Source organism: Colossoma macropomum, unplaced genomic scaffold (genome assembly GCF_904425465.1).
Source record: "Colossoma macropomum unplaced genomic scaffold, Colossoma_macropomum, whole genome shotgun sequence".
In the NCBI taxonomy this organism is placed as follows: Eukaryota; Metazoa; Chordata; class Actinopteri; order Characiformes; family Serrasalmidae; genus Colossoma; species Colossoma macropomum.
In genome coordinates this window covers 4264737-4287298 of record NW_023494794.1, presented here as the reverse complement: position 1 = coordinate 4287298, position 22562 = coordinate 4264737, and the positions used below count along the sequence as shown (strand labels likewise).

The window sequence follows — 22562 nt, the reverse complement described above, 5'->3', positions numbered from 1 at the left end:
TTTCAATTAAATTGAAACAAAAGTACAAGTTATTCATTTTTCAGCATCCAGGAAAAAGCATAAAACATATATTTAACAGAAATGTATACAGAACCTTCTGACACTACATATAATATTAAATCTCCTGGTATTTAATTTGTTCGCTCCTTACTTTTATGCAGCTACTACCACTTTAACTCTTCCATAATTCTAATCTTAAAACCAGCCAGTTACAGCTGTGTCCTCCCAAGAAAGCTCTCACTGACATGTTCACCTTCAAAGGGATGCTAACATTGACACAAGGATGTCCCCATCTCACCTTGCAAATTTCTAAAATAAGTGAAAAAGCAGGGGTTTAAAAAAATGTACTTCATCAAATGAAAAATGCAGAGAAAATGGAACCCCTAACAATAGTGCAAGACCTGGTAGACCACCAGAACTGCTACTGAGGCCTTTTATCTTTGAGAGAGAGGAGTAAATCAAGCTCCACTCTTGCATCAGATCTGAAAACATCCACCGGTGTTTCTGTCCAGAGAAGAGAAGACCACTCAACACTATGAGTCTGAAAAGATGTATAGCTGTGAAGAAGCCAGAAGTGAGAGAAGAGAACAGCTAAGAAAAAACAAAAAAAAAATAATGTGCAGATTTGAAACAACAAAACTGGACAACCAAGATGTGGGGAAAAGTTTTATGAACTTTTTATGAGACTTTTTGAAAATTGTGATTAATTGGATTGTGAGCAACAGAACGAACAACCAACTTCTAAGACTGAACTTTGGAGATATGGAAAAAATATCACTGCAGATTTTGTTGGAAAACTCAAAGCAAGTCTCCTGATAGGAATGGACATTGTAATAAAGGTAAGAGATGGACAAAGTGTGATATAAAAAGTGTGAGATAATATTTAGTTACTGAGGCTTCTGTGTAAGTTTCTGTGTAACTGAAGTTTTCTGCTTTTCTCCTGATGCCTGTACTTACACTTAATGGCCATTATGGCCTTTTTGATTGGACTCTGAATTTTTCACAGTGCTGTATATCATGAGATTATGAATTGTCCCCCACAGCAGCCATTTTCTAACACTCAGTAACTGAACCGGCTCCATGTTATGCTCTCATCAGCTGAGTAAACGGTTCATAATAATCTCGCTATTAACTCTGCAACACTCTGCAAAGCGGAGAACGTCAAGACAATTTCATGCAAAACTGCATCTAAAGTGAGTGAGTAATTATTCTGTTATTTTTTCCATCTTTGCCCCATCTGAAGCGCTATTAGCGGAGTAGCTAGGGGGCTGAAAGGAGCACTGAAGCTGAATTGGAGCTCCTGAGATGGTTGTTTTTTTTCCTGGGACTTATGTTTTTGCGGGGGGGGGTACAGATGCAGTTCTTCCTCGACTTCCTTTTGAGGAAGATTCTTGTGCAGTAGTGCGGAGTTAATATTTAATAAAATCATTGCTTTGTTATAGACATGGTACAGCAGTCTGTATGCAGAAACAGCTGTGGTGTTATGTTAATGCCTGCTGAGTTAAATTTAACTACATCTACACTTGTGTAAATCACGTTGGTGGTGTTAATGTTCCGCATACACCCATCAGGCATAACATTATGACCACCTCCTTGTTTCTACACTCATTGTCCATTTTATCAGCTCCACTTACTATATAGGTGCACTTTGTAGTTCTACAATTACAGACTGTAGTCCATCTGTTTCTCTGCATACTTTGTTAGCCCCCTTTTACCCTATTCTTCAGTGGTCAGGACCCCCATGGACCCTCACAGAGCAGGTACTATTTGGGTGGTGGATCATTCTCAGCACTTCAGTAACACTGATGTGGTGGTGTTGTGTTAGTGTGTGTTGCGCTGGTACGAGTGGATCAGACACAGCAGTGCTGTTGGAGATTTTAAACACCTCAGTGTCACTGCTGGACCAAGAATAGTCCACCAACCAAAAATATCCAGCCAACAGTGTCCTGTGGGCAGCGTCCTGTGACCACTGATGAAGGACTAGAGGATGACCAACACAAACTGTGCAGCAGCAGGTGAGCTATCGTCTCTGACTTCTCTTGACATCTACAAGGTGGAATGACAAGGTAGGAGTGTCTAATAGAGTGGACAGTGAGTGGACACAGTGTTTAAAAACTCCAGCAGCTGCTGTGTCTGATCCACTCGTACCAGCGCAACATGCACTAACACACCACCACCACATCAGTGTCACTGCAGTGCTGAGAATGATCCACCACCCAAATAGTACCTGCTCTGTGAGGGTCCATGGGGGTCCTGACCACTGAAGAACAGGGTAAAAGGGGGCTAACAAAGTATGCAGAGAAACAGATGGACTATAGTCTGTAATTGTAGAACTACAAAATGCACCTATATGGTAAGAGGAGCTGATGATAGGAGGTGGTCATAATGTTATGTCTGATCGGTGTAGATTAATGAGAAAACCCTGCACAATTTCTATTTTTGATTTTTTTAGTTTTTTTTTACGTTACTTTTTCAGGCCCTAATCTAAAGTGATGTCACAGTGTCCACCCTCTCCTGTCTCCTCACATGTAGACCCACATCCTTCATGGTGGTCTGTGCCTGGTAGCGTAAAACATCATACGTTTTTCCTTGAGGTATGGACCTTAAGGGAAGGTTTTCCCTTTCCAAAGAGGATTCATTAAGGGTGTTGCATAAAATCCCTCTGACATTTCTCTTAGCTAAGAGACAAATCCTGTTGGGCTTACTACAGTGACTGAAGTTTTGCTGTAGTAAACTTCCATCATATCCATGAAAGTGTTCTCTCATTAACTGACCATATCATCAGCTATACTGGCTAAATACTGAAACAAACTGACTCTCCCAAAATAGGTTGATAACCTGTTGTTCCTGCCAAGTTAAAAAATGTACTGCTTAGTTTAGCTGTCAACAAAGAGCGACTTCCACTCGGTGGACACCCTATACACAAACACCATAAACATGAAGAATGTCACCCACTTGAGGCGGAAACTCCTCTGAAAGCGTGTCATGAACATTTTTAATACACTTGATGCAAACAGACGTATTGATTCACACACAATCACACAACTGGTTGACCGTTTTGCATGTCAGTCAACCACTTTCCTGACAAAGGAGTTGGGCAAAATTAGCCAAGTTCAACTACAATGTTTATCAGTCTCTATATGGGATGAAGCAGAGCAGAGTAGCTTCTCTCACAGCTTCAAATAAAATCTCTCTCTTAACGAAGATATATGCTGGGTGTGTTGTGTGGCTGAAAAAAAATTCTTGGCATCATGGCTGCTGCTGTGAAGTCTAGGTGGGCTAACACATCCCACAACACTGAGTCTGAGCATGTGTTATTGGCATAGAAATAAATATTTATCTATATATTTCATGTACATTTAACTTATTCTGAAGACATTATTTCATGCAGCACATAGCCCTATGTTGACTAACATTCATGAAGTTTTGATAGGACTCATATAAATGTGTCAAAAAACAGTATTTACCAGGTAAAGGTGCAGGGCGAGGTCATCTTCCATTGCCCTATAGCTTATACATTTAGTTATGGTCAAATTTGCCCGCTCAGTATTTTTTTATTTGCTTTAAATTCTCTCTTTTACAAACAACTTGCACAGGTAGAGTCTTCTGTCCAAAAACCTCAAAAGCACAGCAATATCTTCAGCTTCTCTCGCTGGCCAGTAACATTAAGGAAGTGTTTTCCTTCCTTTAAATTAACCTATGGAAAATGATGGTTAAAGAAATTTATGCAACGCTTGAGGGATTATTTAAGGGAAAGTCGATCCTTAAGGGAAAATGTAAGGGTATGTTAGGATTTCACTTTAGGAATCCCTGAAGTAAAATGCTCAGGGTTTTTTTTGTGCAACACACTTAACCTTAGGAAATACTTCAGGGTTATCTTAAGGGAAAATTCAACTTAAGCTATTTTCTGTAACCGGGCATAGGTCTTCTGTCACAAATGGAGGCAGGATAGATAGTAGTGTTTATTGAGGTTGCTTATGGACTCCTTTTCTTAATAAGGAAGAAGATAAATAAGAAGACGTTTATAAATGACTTATGAGCATTAATAGATATTTATATATACTGAATTTGCTCCCTTTAGATTACAGATTTCACTTTAGATCACATCATTTATACATCATTTGAAAATCACTCCTACTTGTTAATGTTGACCAAATCATTTGAAAGCCTAAAGTTTTTAGCATTATTTTTTGTTGCATATTAGAAATGATACATTGTATTAACAGCTAAAATCATTAATGGAATTTTTTACATGCATTTGTAAACACATAATATATTCATTAATAATGAATAATATCTGAATTATAAAGTAATAGAAAAATGTAGGCAAATACAAACATATGTAGACCATTGCTTTATAAACTAATAATTTTTGTTTTATTTTCCACCCTTGTATCTCTATTTTGGGCTTGGGCTTGGGATTTGGGATTTAAATTTTGTTTAGTATATTATTTATTAATTATGAAGTAGAAACTCATTGCGTCAGTGTGAAGTCTGTTATAATAGATGCCTTATTAACTATCGTTATTGTAAAATATTATCAAACTCCTAACTTTTGTCATTTTGTAGGTATACAATTGCACACTATATGTCCTGTGTTGCTACATAGTTGATCAGCCATCCTCTCCCCCATTCATCATTGGTCAGTTTCTGACCCCATGACCACCATTGTCCAGATGTTATTTGTGTGGCAGATCTTTTAAGTCCTGGAAGTTATGAGGTGGAGCCGCTATGGATTGGACTTGTTGTTCCAGTACATCCCACAAATGCTTGCTCAGATTGAGATCTGGGGAATTTTGAGGCCAGGGCAACCTTGAACTCTAGTCTTCAAACCATTCCCGAATGATTTGTGCAGTGTGGCGTGATACATTATCCTTTTGAAAGAGGCCACTGGCATCGGGGAATACCATTGCCTGAAGGGGTGTGCCTGTAGCTCAGACCGGTCAGTGTGCACATTTCTTCATGTGGCCAACCACTTATGTGTGGGGTGTTTACCTGGGGAGGTGTTGGCATGTGTCAAATTGATGCCCACATGAACACCTGGACCCAGGGTTTCCCAGTAGAACATTGCCAAGAGCATCACATTCCCTGCACAAGCTTGTCTTCTTCCCAAACTGCATCCCATTACTTCCCCACTTTAACACCACAGATGTAACTGGTCGGCCACATGAAGAAATGGACACTCTGACTGGTCTGTGGCTACACACCCCCATATACATCAGGGTGCGATGCACTGTGTGTTGTGACACATTAGTCCCTTAACCATCGCTAAAAATTTCTGTGATTTCCACAGTATCCCTTTGTTGGTTCAGATCAGACAGAAAAGCCTTTGTTGCCCTTGCACATGAAGGAGCCTTGGGTGCCAACAATTTTTTTACCAGTTCATAGTTACTCCCTCCTTTGACCACTGTCGGTAGGCACTCCTCACTGCTGAATAGGAGCACACTGCAAGCCTTGCGTTTTTGAAGATGCTCCGACTTCAGGTCTTTAGCCTGCCCTCTTATATCCCAACCAAGACAGCAACCATGGGAACCGACTGCTTACCATCTAATATATCACAGACCTTGACATGCGCCATTGTTAGGAGATAATCAATGCTATTTGCTTCATCTGTGAGTGGTCATAATGCTTTTGCTCATCTTCATCTCTTTCTCTTTCTCTCTCTCCCTCTCTCTCTTTCAGGCTCTCGTCCTCGTGACTGTAGTGATATACATGCGAGTGGTCAGCGTGAAGATGGCATCTACTCTGTTTTTCCCACTCATTACCCCGCAGGCTTTCAGGTCTACTGTGATATGAGCACAGACGGAGGGGGCTGGACGGTGAGTGAGTCACTCACGCGCGCACACACACACACACACACACTCTTCCCCCTACACTATCTCTACACGCTGACGCACGGTCTCTCACTCAACATTTCTCTTATGCAAACATACTCGGCCTGGTGCACCTTTACTTCAATAAATGCACATAAACCCTCAACACTCACCACCACTCACCGCTCCCTCTCTCACTTTGAGTAAGAAACCCATTCAGAAGTTTGGAACAGAAATAGAAAGAGGGAAGGGGAAGAAAAAGAGAGAAAAAATAGGGTGAGAGAGAAATAGAAAGAGGGGAGAGAGAGAGAGAAATAGGGGGATAAGAAGAGAGGGTGAGGGGGAAGAAAGGGCACAGCTCTGTTTGTGGAGAGATATAAATGGTTTTCACAGCAAGGGTTCTCACCCCTTCCCTTTCACCTCTCATTGCTCACCAGCAGCTCAACACAGACACAACAGAGAGCCAACAGCATCCTAGTTAATCTGATTGCAGAGTTATGGAGAATAAAATTTTACATTATCATCATACCAATTCAAAATGTCTGAATCAGTGTTCGGTGGGGGGGGCAACAGAAAGGAGATAGAACTTAAGGTTTCGTACTTTTTACGTCCCAGTCTATACAGTCCATATACAAAAACTAAGCAATTCACACTAAAGTTATAGAATGTTTCAGCTCGGACTACTCTTTGAATGAGGGCAGCCAATCAGATAAGGGGTAATATAAAGGCAGAATAGCAAGAACAGCCTGTGTAATTCTAAGGGAGAAAAGTTGGGAAAGGGTAATGTGAATATGAATTGACTGGTTTGGGGAAAAAAATAAAGGGAAAAATGCAATAAAATTGTAGGATGTGAGCTCTTCTTTCATTCTGCTGCGAGATACAAGGTTGTACTTGTGATGGAGACGATAGGCGACGATTGCCGTCAGTATTTGAATTCTGTTCGGCTTGTATCAGGTAATGTTCTCAGTGATTCAGGGTGTTAAAGTAACACTGAATTGCAATAGGACTTAGGACTGCAATAGATTCTAATCTAGATTACATTGTTGTGAGCACTGACACAAAGTCGTGTTGGGGTTACTTATTTGCATGTGTGAGTGTATGTGTGGGAGAGCTTGAAAACCAGTATTATTACGAACCTACAAGCGAGCGGGCGGGCAAGAGAGGGAGAGAGATGTGTGTGTGCGGGGAAAAAGAAATGGCTTCAGGCGACAGATGATGCATAAAAGCAGTCGCGCTATTAGTTGCTCATAACAGTTCCACTTTCCGTTTCTCTTGGGACCTACACACACGCACACACACACATATGTATGTAAGGAGCCCATGATTAGCATGCTAATCAGAGCTATAGGGGTAGAACTGTAAAGAGCAAGTGGTGGTGGGGTGTGGGTGTGTTTGTATTTGTCTTGCTACCCTTCTGAGGACCAAATGTCAAATGATAGCACAGCCTCACTTTTCACCACTAATTCAACTTTATTTTGGAAAAAACTCAGAAACATTGCGTTTGGTTACTGAGGGTAAGGTTAGAGTTAGGGTTAGGTTTGGGTATTACCGGGCACAGATCATCCCATTGGTTTATGGGCACATGCAAGGGTCCAAACCACTAGGGGCCCCCATTAGCAATTATAACAAAATCTAAGCTGTCTTAACTCAGTGAGAACTAGTGAAAAAAGCATAGTGAAAAAAAGTAAGTAATTAACTAATTTCACCCTTGTCATTGTATTATGGTCGATCATAATCCTGAAGCTCTCCATCATTTCTAAATGTCCATTTGCTCCTCCCATCACTGCTTAGCAACTGTTCTAATATCTGCCATTAACGTTCAGAACAAGCTTTCAGATTTTTAGCAGTGAGCTAGCAAATTGGCTACATCTGCGCATAAAGTCATCAAAGGTAAAATATAAGTTGTCCATAAACATTTCTTACTGCCCGCAGTGGCGGTATGTTTCAGCTTAGGATGCCTATAATTTCCTTTTTTAAGTTTGCTGGTGTTGTTTTTGTAAGATTGTAGCTTATATCATTTCCATTGGGGTAAATGTGCTTGTCAAGTGCATGCTATGTAAGGAAGTGTTGCACTGATTGTAGGGTTTATGTTAACCTGTGTTCTTGTTAATGTGTGTAATTCTTCTATTGTGTTTTTTTTGTTTGGTAATTTGCCATTTTTCTTTACGTAACTAGTGCTGGTCAACACTGTTGCTTCTAAACAACAACAAATAAATGACAAATTATTGAACTTTACTCAAAACTTTCATGTTAGACAGTAAGATTTAGTCAAAGAGATTTGTTTCCAGGGCCACATAGGTAAACTTATTTTAGTTTTGTGTAACATAAGCCTCAAACTATGCAGCTTGGTCATGGTGCTGCTCAGCCTTCGTATAACCTAATGAGATATCATAAAAAAATTCCTGACCAGCAAAAAAGGGACCCACCCAGTATTAGTGCCTAGGAGCCTATAACTTGATTATGCGGGTGTAGTATTACATGGCTACGGTAATACAGAAGTCATTGGAAGTCCTCATAAGGATACCTAGACTAATGTTTGTATATAGAAGGAAATGAAAGGGAGCAGAAGCACATACTGAATATCCGGTGGGACACAAATGAGAAAACAGAAAACAACACTTACCAAAACTGGTCATATAGGATGAAAAGAGGAGCAGTTGCATAATCAGACTCGGATGTCTGTGAAAGATGGATCTCATTAAATAAATATTACCATAAATCAACACTTTCCTGCAGTTCTTACTTCATTTCTGTGGTATGATGGACAGGCCTCCTCATCTGTTTATGTACACAAACGAAGTGATTTTCATTTGGCCCCTCATTCATTTCTGTGGAGATATACGGCAGTTTTGCGTGGGGGATTGTGGGAGCAGAAGCAGTGTGAAGCATGTGGAGTTTTTCTTAGCTTTATGCAAGCAGTTTTGCTGGTGATAGCCAGTCAGATTGTTAATATGTGCCGTGCATGTCATCATGCATTACGTTCATATCCAAACTACGTTCTAAAATCAGTGTTGATCAATGGTGCAAATTCAAAGAGGGATGGGGGGTAGGGTCTGGGTGTGTAAGTGCATACAGAACCAGACCACTAAAAGCCATAGTTGGTCATCATTGGAAATTTGCTCCAAGAAGGAAGTCTGTTCCCAAATGAGGCTGAATTTTGTCCTCTTTTTCAATTTTTTTTGTTGGAACAAAAAGTTCAAATAAAGAGCTGGTCAATAGGAAGCCAGTTTCAGCCTCACTCATGCCTTTTAGCTAAATGTATTCAAATTGATGTTCAAAAAAAAGCAACACTGCAGTACCATTTACTGTAAACCATGCATCCACTCACCACAAACACATTTGCCCAGATGCCATAACTAGCCAAGTTAAAAACAGACACAAAGGTGGGAGAAACAACACAGCAAACTTAAAACCTAAAACTAATCATCGAAGACAAAAACATGGGCAAAAACATACTGCCATGGCACGCATGGAAAATGTTCATGGTCCATTCATGTCTTACCTTTGATATGTTGAAGTAAAGTTAGATGTTTGCTTGGACATTTTCACAAGGTCCATTTTAGCTTTTTTGTAGTAAAAAAGCATTTTAAATACCAAATTCTGGCTTTGGATAGGTGGAAAATGACATACTCTACAGGACGAAATCTCACTTTTAAAAACACTAGTTTCGTCTTTTAACCACAACTGAAGCTTCAAATACAAACACTGCACAGTGATTGCTGGGCTGAGGAAAAGAAGGCAGAGTTTGGCAGAGTGTGTATGATTTATTTGGCCATAATATAGTGACAGCACTCACGGAAAACAAATCAATTTCATTATCTTAAAAAAATTCGGCTTATTAAAGTATTCTTTCCCCATTTCATTGGGTAAGCATGTGATCAGTCTGAGTAGGTCCAGGTGGTGGAGGGGAATAAATAAATCTCATGAAATGATTGCCATTCAGAGGCCCATGGGCTTCAGCTTAGGTAAGCCTGTGATTTTAATTGCCCAAGATTATTGGGGAATTTTGCTAAAATTTTTGACAGGCAGATCAGTCTAATTTTATTGACACAATGGAAAGAAAAAATGCCATTAAAATAAGCAATAAAATAGACTTTGTGCTGAATGTGTAATATTCCTGTTAACAATAATGTGTTTTTTGTGTTTTAATTTTGTCATATAAAGCTTGAGATATCAATATGATAAGTGTAACTTGAGGCATGCTTTTTTGTTTACCTAGTTTTGTACTAAAATTGCTTTATGTAAGCTGTAGCCTCCTGACACTGGTCCGCCCCCACTTGTCAGACCAAATTTGCACTCCTGGTGTTGATGGAAGGTACAGGAGAAATTAGTGGGAGATTTTCACCTTGGTTCACGTTTTAAAAAAAGAATATCGCACATTTTCCCCTCTGACTTTCATTGACGCACAGACCTAGCATTGAACTTTACTTGGAAAGCTAAACTTGCTCTCTTTTTAGCAGCACCCCCACAGAGCTGCCAGTAGTCAGCGAGGTAAACATTTTGCTTTGCTGTAACAGTGTTTTCTGAAGTTTTAAGATTTGATCAGATCAAGAATGTCCATTATATTAACTCTTTTTTATAAGATGAGGGGTCTAACCTCTTTTTGCAGAAAGGTCAGTTTGATATAGCATGCAAATGTTGTTAAAAGTTTCAAAACATACCATTCACTTCTTAGTCCATATGGTATATATATGGAAACTAAACTGGATTACATTGAGTTTCTAAGTAAAAGTAAGTGAACAAATCTTCTACAAACTTTTGCACATTTTAATGCACAATTACTATTCATTTGCTGAATTTAACATACGGGAGGGGGACATAAAATATGGCCAGTGCAAAAGTTATGGCACATTTTATATATTTTTTTTTTTCCCAATATTTTAAACTCAGCAAAGACGATTAAATTGCTATATTTAAGTTTGTTCCCAATGGAGAAATGTGGAGTTTATTTTCACTAAGCCAGTCAACAAAACATGTCATTTGACTGGGGATGTTTTTCATACCACAGCATATCCACCTTTCAACCCATTACAAATTAGCCCCGCCCATCTATGTTGAAGTTATAAGGAGTGTTTCAGCCTGAACAGCTTTTTCAATGAGATCCACAAGGAAAAATGCTAAACAAGAAATAAAAGCCTGCATTATTTGCTAAGTTGTGTCTAAATGCCATCATACTGGCTTTTTTTTAATAAAAAAAAATAATAAAACCAAGTCATACATTTAAATCACGCATATAAAATACGCTGTAAAGGGTTTGAATCCTGTTCTGGATTCATGCTCACTTGTTCAGAAGCTGCTGCACTGTATCTAACATTGACAGCGGGCTGAGGCAGCACTGTGGAGCTGCATCTTTGGCACTATTATTGCTGCTTCCCTCTGACACATTTGATGTGTTACTGTAACCAACGTAAGGCCCTTTCCATCACACCTGCTACAGTGTGTGCTTTAATAAACTAATATTAACACTTTCTTTTAAGGTGTGGATACTGGTGTTTACACCACTAGCTTACATAATAAAACTGTAATGACTTGTGCCTGGTTAGATACATGAGTGTTTGTGGTGTTTTTTTTTTCTTTTCTGAAAAGCATTGGCTGTCTCTCGCTGCTATTACCTCTCTTAGAAACATGTCATGGGATATGAGGGAGCTAAGAATCTGATCTATTATAGTGAATGATCTGGATTATTATGGTGAGTGACTTAGTCTGTTAGAGTGGATGTGATCTGTTGCAGTTGATAATTGGATCTATTACAGTGATTGATCTGGCCTATAAGTGAATTTGATATAACAGTGAGTGATGTGATGTATTCCAGTGGATCTGATCTAATCTCACAGAAAATGATCTGATGTATTTCATTGAATTATCTGATGTATTGCATTGAGTGAAATGATCTTTTGGGATGTTCCGATCTACTACAGTGAGTAATCTGATCTGTTACAGTGGATCTGACATGTTACTTTGAGTGAACTGATCTTTTAAAGTGGGTTATCTGATTTAATACAGTGAGTGATTTGATGTGTTGGAATAGGTCTGATATATTACATTTAGTGAACTGGTCTTTTAAAGTGGATGATCTGATACAGTGGGTAATCTGATCTATTATTGTGTGTGAATGGCTTTTTTTAGGTGGATGATCTGATCCGTCACAAAGTGATCTGACCTTCCACAGTGAGTGATCTATTGCACTAAGTGATCTGGTCTAGTAAGTGGGTACAGTCTGTAATTTGATCTATTACAGTGAGTGGTCTGATCGATTGCTGTGGATAAACAGATCTATTACAATAAGTGATCCTACACTGAGTAATTTGATCTGGAGTGATTGATTTGATCTATTACTGCGATTGAACTGATCTTTTAAGTAGGTGATCTGATCTATTACAATGAGTGATCTATGGCAGTAAGCGATCTATTCTACTGCAGTGGGTGGTATAATCTATTACAATAAGTGATCAGATCTGTTAGAATAGGTGATCTATAGCCGTGAGTAATCTGATTTCTTACATGGAGTGATCTGACCTTTTACAGTAAGTGATCTGTTGCAGTGAGTGCTTTGATTTCTTACAGTGGATGATCTGATTTATTACAGTGACTGATTTAAATCTATTACAGTTAGTGATGGGATCAATTACAGTGTACCTTTCTTGTTGATGAACTGCTTTCTTTATGCCAGTTGCCTAGTTAAGACATGTGAGGGTTTGTGTTTGCGTGCATTCATGAATGAGGCTGTGCCTACGAGGCAACTGCGGGGATAGATGATGTATAGGTTTTTGCAGGTAGCAGCATCGCATTCATTCCTCTACAGTAAAACCAGGTCAAAGCAAACCTTCACTTTTCAGGGCACTTCCCAACGGAGGAGACCTGGCGGGAGAATGACCATTCCAACTCACTGCTTCAACTCTTAAGGACATCCTCTCTCATTCCATCGAATAGGGTTGACCTCTGACGTTATAATCTTAGTCGGAAAATGAAAAACTTTGATTCAATTCATGCAGCCATGCTCATTCTTATCTCAAAACTGTGCTTCAGTCATTTTTTAGTTATGTAGTTTTTCCTATGTGAGGTTCTGAATCCTAGATATTAGTATTCAGAGAGCACTGAACTGCTCTCTGAATGCCAATATCTGACTGGTCCAAGCTGGAAATTTAACAGGGTATAAATACAACATTAAGAAGAATATTCCACTTTTTTGATGTTAGCATGTTTACACTGCAGGCTAATGTATTATAGAGTGTGCATCATGACCAAGCATGACATGATTCATCTTTGACATTTAATATTTCAGTTATCTTTCTATTTTTTTTTTGTTCTGATATTACACATAACATTTTGGTTTTTATGTGGTATTCTCACATTTTTATCACACCTACAAAATATTATATTTTGTAAGCAAATTTTAAAGGTATCGTAATTTCAAAATACGTTTTTCACCATTATTTTTCCAAAAAGGATCTTATTTCCTTTAAACTTTTCCTAAAATTACCAAACAAAGAATGCTTCAACATGCAAGACATCTCCTAAAGTAAATCCTCTAATAAATTAAATGTGAATTTATCAACATGAAACTGGTTGGTTTAAAGTTTATTCTTTAGAAAACAATTCATAACATAAATAATAAAAAAAATAGTTTGGAAAATTTGCATGGTCATGTAAGGAGTGGCAACTGCAAATGTATGAGATGGCAAATGTCCTTGATTGACCAGCCCTGCTGTAGATGGCCAGGAAAGAGGAAATAAGCCATTCATCCTGCCATTTCATGAAGGGCTGTGGCATCACTGGATTTCAAACATGAATCCTGCTAATAGGACGCAACCCTTTTAGCCCACTGGACCTCTTAGAAGTTCCACATTGTTACGTATTAACATCTACCAATGATTACATCAGTGCTACAGCAGTTATCTGACATTTCCATAAAAGAAAGCTTATCAATCAAATAGAAATATAACTTTGGCTTCAAAGTGTGAAGCTTTGCCATAAGAATATTGTATATTTTACTTGGACTCTTAACTATTTATATCGATGTGATCTTAACTCAGAAACTATTACAGCACATCCAACAATAAAGGCAGCGTGGTGCTTCATATATATATATAGTAATAGAAAGCATGCTAGCACAAAGAAAGCTTCAATTCCAAATTCTGCTATATTTAACTATGCAAAACATAGCAATGCATATGTCGTAACCTCTCTGGTGGCAGATTTTAATGAGTTAAACAGGACAAAGACAAAGTCTCAATGCATCAGATGTATTTGATATGAAGACATTGTTAGTTGTTGTCTTGTTTTACAAAAAGAATGTTCTTTAGATTTTTGCCACATTTTGTAATTTCCTAACACTGAAGTAAATAGAAAAAATCAGAAGCACAGACTTCAGTCTGTTGATAAAGAATGTAAATCAAATGTAAATGTAATTCATTGTGTAATTATGTTGGCTTGACAAAGCAACACCATAGCAGTGGCCTGGCAATACGTTAGCAACCACTTAGGATAATATTGGAGCAATTTTAGATAACATAGCGATAACCTAGCAACACCTTGTCATCCACCTTTTCATAACATAACAATGGCTTAACAACACATTAGCAACCATCTGGGATGTCATAGCAATGACCTAACATCTTAACAATGATCTTGGATATTATAGCAGTGGGCTTGCAACACCTTAGCAACACTTAGGATAACATATGGCTTAACAACACATTAGCAACCACCTGGGATGTCATAGCAATGACTGACAAACTATTAGAAACTAACTAAAAGTTTGTTCATAAACTCTCCTCATATGGTTAAATATGTAATAATGTAATTACATTTTAATAATATAACAAAAGTATTAACTTGACCTCTAAGAGTTATTATTAAGTAATAGTTATGTAGCTAATATGTATGTGATATAAGTATGCGAGTAAGGAATTGAGAGCATGACAATAACGCCTAAACATGATCTGACAAAAAATGATATTTACTCATGCTACCAGACGGTGGCCCAAGGCTTCCAGCACTGCCGTTTTTAACAGCACTACAGTTTGCAATCAGATATTTACAGAAAGAATTTGAGTCTCTAACTTCTCATGGGACTCCTCCGCATCTACAGTGCTCCTATTTTTCTTGAACTACTCTCAGCTCCTCTCATTCTCCCAGTCTGCTTCTTTTTTAAGGACAAGTTTTCAGCAGGGAGCATAACTCAGAGAAGTGTCTGTCAGACAGCATGAGCCACCAAAAAAAGAGTCTGACACTTTCCCTCCATATTAATGCTGCCATATTTTATTAGCACAGAAATCACACCATCACACACACACACATTCACAGGCACACATTCCCAGACAGGCACATTTTGGGAAAGCTTCCACAGATCAAAGATAGTCGAGGAGAAGTATGTGTAAGGTGAGACTTTTCATATTTTTATAATTCTACCTGTGTTTGGCTCCATCTAGCTGAGTTGGCATCTCTCTCCATCCCTCCCTACACTGCACACCTCAATAAAATGTGCTGTATGGGTATGTGAGTAGGTGAACGTGTGTGTGTTAGATACAGGGGTGCAAATATGGTTTAGGAAGAGGGCGGGGCTACATCAAGACGCAACAGCCAACATACAACAGTATGTGGTTCCTCAAGAACTATATATAATGTACATTTATAGTATTTAGTGTGTTCGGGACACTTGCTTTCAATTTTTTTCAAATAAATCTGCAGGAATATTTTTCCACACCTCCAAAGTTCAGTCTTAGAAGTTAGTTGCATTTTCTGCTCCTCATGATCCAAGTATGCATTTAGTGAAGTTGAGGTCTGGGCTCTGGGGTCGTCCGTCCGTTGTTCTGAGAACACCAGCGGCGTCTTTCTTTGATTTGCACATTTTCTTCTTTTTTTGTCTATTTCTTTTTCTCAGTAAGGGCTTCTTGACAGCTACACATCCTTTCAGACTCATAGTGCTGAGTTGTCTTCTCACAGTGGAAGGATGGACAGAAACACATGTGGATATTTTCAGATCTGAATCAAGTGTGGAGCTTGATTTTCTCCTCTGTCTCAAAGATGAAAGTGCTGTTTATCTGATGGTGACAGTTTTCAGCCTGTTGTCTAAAGTGGCTACCTGCAGTATTCAGCTACACTGTAAAGCTTTGTTCATTTTTGTAGTTCACACTAAGTCCTTAATCAAGTCAACAGGTTTGCATGACCTTGAGGAGGAGCTGGATGTGGTTTGAGTGGGTTGTGAGTTGTTTTTACGGAAGAGATTTGGGTGACTATTGGCGTCTAGTGTTTGTTGTTAGAGCTCCAGCAATTGGGAAATTGTGGAAATTTGATGTTGCACATATATAATAAAAAATAAAATAATAACAGGACTAATAATGTATGGTATGTACCAGTATAGAGATTCTTTTTATTTCATTGCCTAATACAGTGGCAGTTATGTGTTGTTCTTAGTATGATTTGCTTGTTGTACAAATTTTTCTCCAGTAATAATGGCTGTAAAGATAATTAAGCAGAAATAAGGGCTATTAATGACTTTTGGCATAAACTAACAAATGATCATAATAAAATAAACTTGTGTTGAAAATGATTGCATTCCAGAGTAGGTTAGCAATTCCTCCTTTTTGTCAGTACTAACTATAACTTAACCAAACAATAATATAGTTTAAGTTTAATTAGTTATAAAATGTATGAGAAAAATATCTGACAGTTCTCAGCCATTCTGAGCTATATTTCTATTAATTCTACTCATAATATGTCTATTATTGTTTTCATATGGTGGATCTAGAATTGTCTACTTCAGACAGTAGACTTTCACTGAGAAGCTAACACTCCATATGTGGATACTTTTTAGCACAGATGGGCAAAAATTACATAATATTTATACTAATGAAAGATAGTGAGGTTAGCTGCTTGGCTATCTGCTTGGCTAAGCTGCTGATTTACACTTTTTTTCTGCATGTCCACTCAGTCATTCTATTTTAGCTTGTAATAGCAACGTAATAGCACTAATGTAGGAGATTCAATGGAGAAGGCAGTCAAAAATATGTGTCAGTAACAAAAGCTATGTATCTTTTTCAATAACCATTCCATGACCAATCAAATTTATCTAGCATAATTTTAAAAAGTGGGTAGGCTGTGTCCCCCCGTGCCCTCCACCTGATTTTGTGTCATTTATTATGTTTACATCTAAATATAATATCATCGTTGTCATATATAAACCTTGTAAATCGTAACATTCTTGATGAATTCAATATAAATGGCTTGGAATAAAATCTCTTTACATTTACTGACATTAAAAGTTAAGAATGTTTTTCTTATTTCTAAATAATTCCCTCTCTTGTGCTCTCTCTCCCACTCACTCACTCACTCACTCTCTCACTCTCTCACTCTCTCACTCAAACAGAGAGAACATTAGGAGTATAGTGGTGTTCAGTATTCTGGCCTTGGCTAAGCTAATGTATTTGAGTATTATTATTTTATTTGCTAAAAGGCGGAGACTAAAAACGAATGTGTTATAAATCATTTACAGAAGCAGATCTATTAGAGTGCTACGTGATCTCGCATTATCAGATGGTGCTTTTATCAAAAGTACATGCAATCTCGGTCTGAAATATTGAAAAAGGACTCCGGACTGAAATGTAAAAGTTTGAGATTGAAGTGCGATTTGTTGACAGACTATCTTGTTTTTTTCTTTTTTATTTATTTTATTTTTTTCAAACCAGAGTGCATTCAGAATGCTTTTTTCAAATGCTTTTCTGTGTCTCTCCGGTCTTACCCATCTATATTTTACAACTCGGTTATATTTTGTGATTTGTATGTCTAGAGTGAAGTTTATTTCAGATCAAGCTCACTCGCTCTCTGCAGTATGAATCATAAATGAGCTTGTGAATGTTCTGGATCAGTGTAATGCGCTGCAAGGTCACAAACGTTATGGCACTGTTAATGCCGATGCATTGAGAACGCTCTTTAGTCTAGCGTTTGACTTATCATGCCTTAATATGTTCAGGAAACCAGCCAGTTAATGTGGTTTCTAATGCAGAGTTAAATTATCACCCATGAATCATTAATTATAAATGTGCAAGAGCACTGTTGGTGTGATATAACAGCACCACATTGTACTGACTGTACATATATTACAAATGAATGCAAGGTGGTCATCATGCCTTAAATAAAGCAGCATGCTGTTAATGGGTAATACGTGTCCTGGTACAAGCAATAATTACATTCAACTGTACATTCAGCTTCCACTTTATTTGAAACATCTGCCTTAACAATGGCCCGCCATGCAAAAATATCCCACCAAGAGTGGTCAGAACTCTGATGAATGGCTAGAAGATGGCTAACACAAGGGGTATTTTTCTACCAAACTCTCAGAAACAGGAACTGGTCCAAATGAGAACCAACAGGATCTAGTTCATTTTTTTCTTGGTTGAGACTGGAAGAAAATGAACTGTATAACATCATATTAACTGCAATTAAACACTGAATTGTCTTTTATATTTTTGCACCACAAATTTAGCTAATTAGCTACCTTGCTCTTTAGTTAGCTTAACGTTGTGGCTAATATGAAACATGCACTGTTCTGTGCACACACAGAATCGCAAAAAGGCCAACAGTTAAAGAGAATCACATGTAGAACCAAGCAAAGTTTGAAAAAAAATGAGCAGAAACACATCAACATATCATTCTAGTTTGCCATGATCGCCAGAACCACAGGGCCAAGCAGGTGTTTGACCCACCACTTTTCAAAGTACTGGACTTAGAGGAGTATTTCTTATTCCTACTGTGCTAAACTTAGACTTGGTGCTTGCTATCTGAGCCAAAGTCCTTCACATGACAGCCATCTTGGCAATGCCCCCAGGCAAGTGTGTCCACTCATACAAGTCCAGACTCTTATCTCATTAAGTGGGGAAAGAACTCCAAATTAAAGGCCAAATTAGGGTTTCAAAATCTGAAATCACTGGTAGAACTGGACAAAAAGAGCATAGATAGTTTACAGTTTTTGGCTTAAATGATTAACAAAAACATTAGCTTGTTCTGCCTAGTTTGCATATGCACACACACAACAAGCTTCTCCCACTTGCTGCTTAACCAGCAAGCCAATTGGCTGGTTTTATTGAAGGGCGGGACTTTCCCTGTAAACAGACATGATGTAGAGCACAAGCTTTCCCATTCATTTTCCAACCACTGAACTGTGTCCTTTATAATGTCTCTGGCTGAACCCAGTGAAGCGTGCAGGGTCAAAACATGAGCGCTCTTCACACTCAATACCCATGACATTATCGGGATACTTTTACCGGTTATGTTCAGACTTCCATTAATCACACATGCACACAGTTTATCAGGACACACACATTCTCCTTTTTTTCTGAATCATGTATGAAATACACTCCTGCAACCTTTCTATTTAGTAAAAACTGAAAACTCAACCGTAAACACCAGCGTTCTGCTCTGCTGGCCGTGCTGCTCTGCTTTTCCACAGAATGAACAGTGCATGTGCACAGGGTGTGTTTTTAACACTTTCTGTAGAATCAAGTACCACTTTAACTCCCTAAATTAAACAACAAAACTAAACATGAACGGTTTTACAGATCATTCTCTGCTATCAGAACAAAACCTTGTATCTCCAAAATGGTAACTTTACAGGAGAAGGAAAAAACATACTTTACTTTTAATGTAAGTCTGGAACCAGACTTTTTTCCAAGCCAATTTCTTTTGGTCCATTCATAATGAAATTTGCACACAATGTAAAGGGAAACACATTTTTAAATCATGTCAAAAACTGAAAAATGAATGACAAAAATGGAGATATGAGGTTTTATTCCAACAGCAGTGTATTACAGTATAATCATGACCTATTCTACAGTTTTATGCAAAAGTTTGGACATCCCTGGTCAAATGACTTTTTCCCCAAATGTGTTAAATAAATAAAAATTGTGCACTAAAATCTGCAGGAAAATGCCATATTTAAGTTCAGAAGATGTATTTGGCCCCACCATTTTTGGAGGTGTGGTGCTGCCCCTGTAGTTTACATTCTGGTGTGTTTATTAGTCGTGTAGCAGCGCTTGGTGACTTTATCTTCACCTGGAACAGTAAAAGAGTAGAACAGTTCTCTGAATTGATGTTGGCTTCAGCTGTTACCCATGACAAAAGAGAACGCCCTGAAGTACCATTAGGTTCTGTAGGTACCAATCTTGAGCAGTTATCAAAAACCATAGAACTGGAATGTTCTGTACTAGATCAAGGGTCAATTAAAAAAGCACCAGTTCCAGTTGTCTAGTGCCAAAGGTTCCAGAACTTTGTGCTTTAGAAAAAATGCCTGTCTCTAACTCTGCACCAGCAAATGGGGCTACAACATATGTGTTTTTAATACACTAGCCAGTGGGTGTATTGCATGTAATAAAGCTGGCCCAGCATATAGAATTTGCTTGTCTGTAGGATTTTGTGAAGGATTTTCACACCCAAAACACCACAATTAGGGATCTTTGCTGAGAGGAATCTCAGCAAATCCCTCAAATCAGAAGTTCTGGTGGATCTGAAAAATCACCAGGTTAAAATCCACATGTAAGGCAATGGTTGACCAGAAGTCCACTATAGATTTAGCATGTTCTTCATTGCTGATGTTACTTGTATGAGAGCTCTGGAGAGTCATTCATATATTCAAAAGGAAACCTTGAGATGAAACCGTTCAGCATCCTATATCTGCTGAAGGTCACAGGGATCTATGAATAGTTAGAGCATCCAATGTTTCTTCAGGAGTTTTTAAGATAGCCTTAGATACGTAGATCCAAGAAGGTCCAAAATATGTGATTACACATGATTAAGTATTTTGAGCTTATTAAAACTGATGAGGACCTTTGTACTGTACAAGGCTAGAGTTACAGCAGTAGCAGTAGTAAAATCAGTTGTAGGCCTAGCCAGTTTTCCCCTTGAACCCTATATGAACGCATCAGAACTGTGAAATAATACATAGAATTATGCACAAACAAATCAAACCAAACAGTTTCCTAAGGAGCCATCTGTCCTTATATCTATGCGCTGACTGAAGCTGAAAACGTCTCGCTGTGAGACATTTAAAATATATGTATACATTTTTTTTTGCTTTGTAATAAAACAAATTTCATTTGCATTTAAGCATAAAGCATTGATCAAAATGTCCTTAATTTTAGGAACAATTTATATTATGTGGTGTGTTCAAACTTTTCTTACACTATATGGTAGTTTTTGTCAGTCTATATAGATTTGTCAGTGGATGCTACTCATATCTTCAAGGCAAATCTAAAAAAAGCAAATGTCTTGCTTGATTGACAACATTTGGGGTAAGGGGAATATTGTGTACATTAAAAGGAGCTTAAAAAGATTTAATAGTGCTGAACAGGAAAATCCTAATAGTTTTAGGACCTGTAGTGGCATTTGTCAAATATTAATTGGTGCAATGGGTGCAATATAGATTTCCAGTTAATGTGAAATTAAAGAAAAGAGAAACAAAAAGAAAAAATGGCAATAAGATATTAAAATCAATATAGAATGTTGCAGTTATGCTGTGTTCCGATGTGTCTCAGTCTTGGTTCAAAAAACATTAATCAAATGGCCTTATCTTGATGTGATTGCAGTCATTGAATTGCTTATTAAGACTTCAGACATGCCACTATCACAGAACAGAAGAAAGTCCTTGAAAATCTATTAGAGGCAACACTGTCTCTGATACAGGTTGCCTCAGGCTTGCTGGGAGAAACCTAGCTCTTTTCTCCTCAAATAACAAAACAGAAGGCCTGAAAAGAAAGAAAGAAAGAAAGAAACAAAAAACACTTATCAAACAAGCAAGAAAGATTTACTGAATTGGATATGTTTCATTGTCAGTTTACTGTGTACAATACAAGAAACCTTCTGAAACTTAGAAAACAGCATGAAGACTACAAAGATACAAAAAAAAATGTAGAAGACTCAAAGTTTTGGCCTTCATGGTGACGTAATGTGTTGTATGGTTAAACAGGAACTGACTGTAGTTCCAACTTTAATGTAATCAACTGAACTCCAGTATTCAGGTTTTTTTAGACTCTTCTCACGGTGTAGATGCTGGCACCTTAAAAAAAAAAAGTGTCATAACGTATTCCTTAACAGTTGTTACATAAAGTGCCTTATGTTGCAGTAAAGAAATGTGGCTTGCTGTTGCAGCTCCGTGGTGCTGCCTCAGCTGCTGTTGTTGGATGTGGCAGTTTTGTAACAAGCCGAGCGTACATTCAAACCAGAATTCAGATCATTCAGCTTATCTTACACATCAGAAACGTTTGTTTTTAAGAGGCAACTGAAGTTTGAAATCTGTTCCTATACTTTCATTTGCCTGACAGAATGAACACATTTTCAGCTTTGTTGCATTTTCATTTCACTCATCTTTTTATATAACAATATGAAAATCATTTGAATAAATCAATTCATAAGGAATATGTTTAAATATAGGAAGGAAAATAAAATATAATGTGCCATAACATCTCCAAAGGCCACATTTTATGTATATTTGTTGAGTATGTTAAACTCAGTAAGTAAACTGTAATTGTATTAAAATGTGCAGAAGTGTGTTCTCTGCAGAGAATATTATTTTAACTTAGAAAATCAACAAAATATGTTGAAATAAGCCATATGTGATTTGACCAGGTTTTACTATTATCATTAATCAGTTAATCTACTAATGATTTTGACTCTTAACAAAGTTATCAGTTTTAAAAAGGCCGAAAAAATAAATAAAAGGGTACTGACAAACTCTGCTGAGCCTCCAGGACTGATAAA

The 22562-nt window shown here is 37.8% G+C and overlaps 1 protein-coding gene across 2 annotated transcripts in view; it reads left to right on the top strand.

Annotated features, from left to right (window-relative positions):
• LOC118814362 (fibrinogen C domain containing 1) overlaps positions 1-22562 on the top strand; it is a 199296-nt gene that overhangs the window by 94726 nt on the left and 82008 nt on the right. For both annotated transcript variants that reach the window (XM_036579935.1, XM_036579936.1), the window contains one exon: positions 5683-5819. In XM_036579935.1, coding sequence (XP_036435828.1) covers positions 5683-5819 — 137 coding nt within the window. The remainder of the gene's footprint in view (positions 1-5682; positions 5820-22562) is intronic.